This window comes from Palaemon carinicauda, chromosome 29 (assembly GCF_036898095.1).
Source record: "Palaemon carinicauda isolate YSFRI2023 chromosome 29, ASM3689809v2, whole genome shotgun sequence".
Lineage (NCBI taxonomy): Eukaryota > Metazoa > Arthropoda > Malacostraca > Decapoda > Palaemonidae > Palaemon > Palaemon carinicauda.
Window position 1 is genome coordinate 7,314,806 of NC_090753.1, and position 3,152 is coordinate 7,317,957.

A 3,152-nucleotide genomic window follows, 5' to 3' on the forward strand; every position below is an offset into this window, starting at 1 on the left:
CGCAGCAATCGCCGAATTCGGGTGCACCATAAGCTACGTTCCTGGAAAGAAAAACCCAGTCGCAGACGCCCTTTCAAGGATTGAAATCGACGCAATCCACTGGGAATTGAATACGCCGACCTCGGATCCGAGCAGCGCAACGACCAAGAGACACAGGATCACCTGACAGGGCCATCTACGCTCAAGATAACTGCAATTCCCCTCGGGCCGGCAGGAGTAACCATCCTCTGCGACACCAGCACCGGCAGCCCAAGTCCCTGGATTCCCGCTTCCAGCAGAAGGAAGATATTTGACATCATCCATGGACTTTAACACCCCTCGGGACCCACCACTGCTCGCCTCCTGTCTGAGAAGTTCATCTGGCCAGGGATCAAAAAGGATGCCCGGGAATGGGTGAAGACATGCATCAATTGCCAGACAAGCAAGATCAGCCGTCACACCGAATCTGGGATAGGTAATTTTCCCCAATCGAAAAGGCGATTCGGTCACATCCACATTGATGTCGAGGGACGTTTGCCGCCTTCGGGATCTGCTCGCTACCTGCTGACTATCATCGATCGCTCCACGAAGTGGTTGAAAGCATCACCGATGACTGAAGCTACGACCCAAGAATGCGCCGAAGCCCTTTTGTCGAGCTGGGTGAGCAGATTCGGAGTTCCTGACGACATCACGACGGACAGAGGCCCCGCTTTCCTTTCAGAGATATGGCTCGCTCTGGCAAACCTGATGGGAACGACACTCCACAGCACCATGGCATACAACCCCGCAGCAAACGGCATGGTCGAACGAAGTCATCGTGCCCTCAAGGCGTCGCTGATGGCGAGCTGCACCAACAGCGTCTGGAAATCATGCCTTCCTTGGGTATTTCTCGACCTTCGTACCGTCCCTCGAGCAGATGGCAAGCCATCGCCCACTGAAAAGGTTTACGGAGAGGCGCTCACAGTTCCCAGCGAATTCTTTCCCACATCAACCGATGACACGCTGCTGGATCACCTTAGGGACATCGCCAGGAAGTTCAGGCCATGTTTTAAAACTTACCAGGACAGAACTAAGCATTTCAAGCCGAGGAACCTTGACGACTGGGGATATGTTTTCGTCTGCGTCAATGCTCATCGAAAGCTGCTGAAAAGACCCTATCGCGGCCCCTACCGAGTTATCAGTAAAACGACGAAAACCTTCCTTCTCGACATGCATGGCCAAGAGGACTGGGTCTCAATAGACCGGGTGAAATCGGCATTTCTCGAAGGAAGCAACACTGCCTCCGCAGGACCTGGCAGATCCAGAGTGCCACTTCAAAACAAGGCGCCCAATGAGAAGAAGAGCAACAATCCAAAGCGAGAGGTAGTTATCCATACGCCGACCGCCAAGGTGCCCATTCGTTCAAAAACAAGAGGAGCCTTCCGACACCCGAAACAATACGAAGAGTAGCCTCATCAGCCTTCTACGCCGCCTGATGTCTTTCGGGGGGGGGGGGGAGTACTTGTAAGGACATTGCTCCCTCCGTCGTTCAGCATTCTCATCGAATTCTTCACTTCATTTGAATTCTACTTTCGCAACACTGTGGCTAATTGTATATATTTGTTCCGCTCCCCCAGAGCTGCAATTTCATGTATTTCTCATTACATTGCATTATTTCACTAACTTGTATTTCGAGTATTTGTACGTGTGAAGAAACACACTTTTTGTGGATGTTGGTTCTAGCCAGACTGGCGCCAGCGCGCATGCTAAATATTCGTCCGCACCTTGTAATATATTCTCGCACCTGTTTGAATAAACCGTCAGTTGTTGGTGATAGCTCGTCTCACTGTCCTTATAATACCATAACGTGGTGAAAGGGTTTATGTATCACCATGATCAACAATGTTTTTCTAGTCAGTGCACCATACTAGGTTGGCTTCTTGGGAGAAAACATACTAATGTATTTCACCATAGCTAATACGCAATGATCGGCGTGGTGATGAATTAGCCAAGCCTCAGACATGAATGAGCACGTATCTGAGGCCTTTGTCCTGCATTGGACTAAAACTGGTTATGTTTTTGTTGTTGTTGTTGTTGTTATTGTTGTTTGAATTTATCATGAAATTGAAATACAGTTATTTACTTCTTATTATTTTCTATTTTATCATATATGGAATTCCAGTGTATATACCTACCAGAATATATAATTTTATATTAAATGCAATTGTGGTTGATATTTATGTCAATATACATACACACACACATATATATATATATATATATATATATATATATATATATATATATATATATATATATATATATATGTATACATATATATATATATATATATATATATATATATATATATATATATATATATATATATATATATATATATATATATATATATATATATTTATATATATATATATATATATATATATATATGAGAGAGAGAGAGAGAGAGAGAGAGAGAGAGAGAGAGACAGACAGAGAGAGAGAGAGACAGAAAGACAGAGAGAGAGAGAGAGAGAGAGAGAGAGAGAGAGAGAGAGAGAGAGAGAGAGAGAGAGAGAGAAAGGCACACACGTGTGCATATATATATATATATATATATATATATATATATATATATATATATATATATATATATATATATATATGTTATGTTAAAGTAGGTTATTTAATTGTTTATAAATAAATTCGATCTTCGGCAGGAGTAAATGTTAACTGCCCTTTTCATATGAGTTCGGTGATAACCTTCGCTCCTCCTTCTTCGTTAATTAGTGAATTGCCATTAACTCTTTTGTTTATTTTTTTTCAGAGTGTTTGGTATTTAGTGAGAGCCGTGGACGAGACTACTGCTGCCTGGAATGAACAGTTCGGACCCTACCTTGATCACAGACGTTTATCCTAATTCAGCAGCCATTGGTAGATGCCTTTTTTATTCCCTCATAAGGAATTTTACCTTGGGAGGATTATTTCGCTAGTGTCTTTGAGCCACCCGCGGTAAATTGTACTCTTCTTTGGATCACGGCTCACGTATGCAGGTGTTTTGTCACCTGCGATAGCCACCTCGCTTGTTACGTCCTGCACGTGTATGTGTCACTTGCGACCTCCACTTGGCGTTATTTTCCCCGCCTGAGGATCCTGCGGGAAGACGGTGCCGTCGTTCCGTCCCGGCACTGCTG

General features: G+C 43.9%; 1 protein-coding gene across 1 annotated transcript; it reads left to right on the forward strand.

The window, feature by feature from the left end:
• Positions 1-750: 750 nt before the first annotated feature.
• On the forward strand, positions 751-2,878 carry LOC137622396 (uncharacterized). The gene is made up of 2 exons (XM_068353009.1): positions 751-1,341; positions 2,786-2,878. The coding sequence occupies exons 1-2, from the start codon at positions 751-753 to the stop codon at positions 2,876-2,878; spliced, it is 684 nt and encodes a 227-aa protein (XP_068209110.1).
• The last annotated feature ends 274 nt before the right edge of the window (positions 2,879-3,152 follow it).

Bases quoted from the DNA above. Each gene is read 5' to 3' on its own strand.
- LOC137622396 (XM_068353009.1), top strand. From the start codon at position 751: ATGGCATACAACCCCGCAGCAAACGGCATGGTCGAACGAAGTCATCGT. The intron at 1,342-2,785 runs GTAGTTATCCAT...ATTTTTTTTCAG, and splicing joins GCAACAATCCAAAGCGAGAG to AGTGTTTGGTATTTAGTGAG.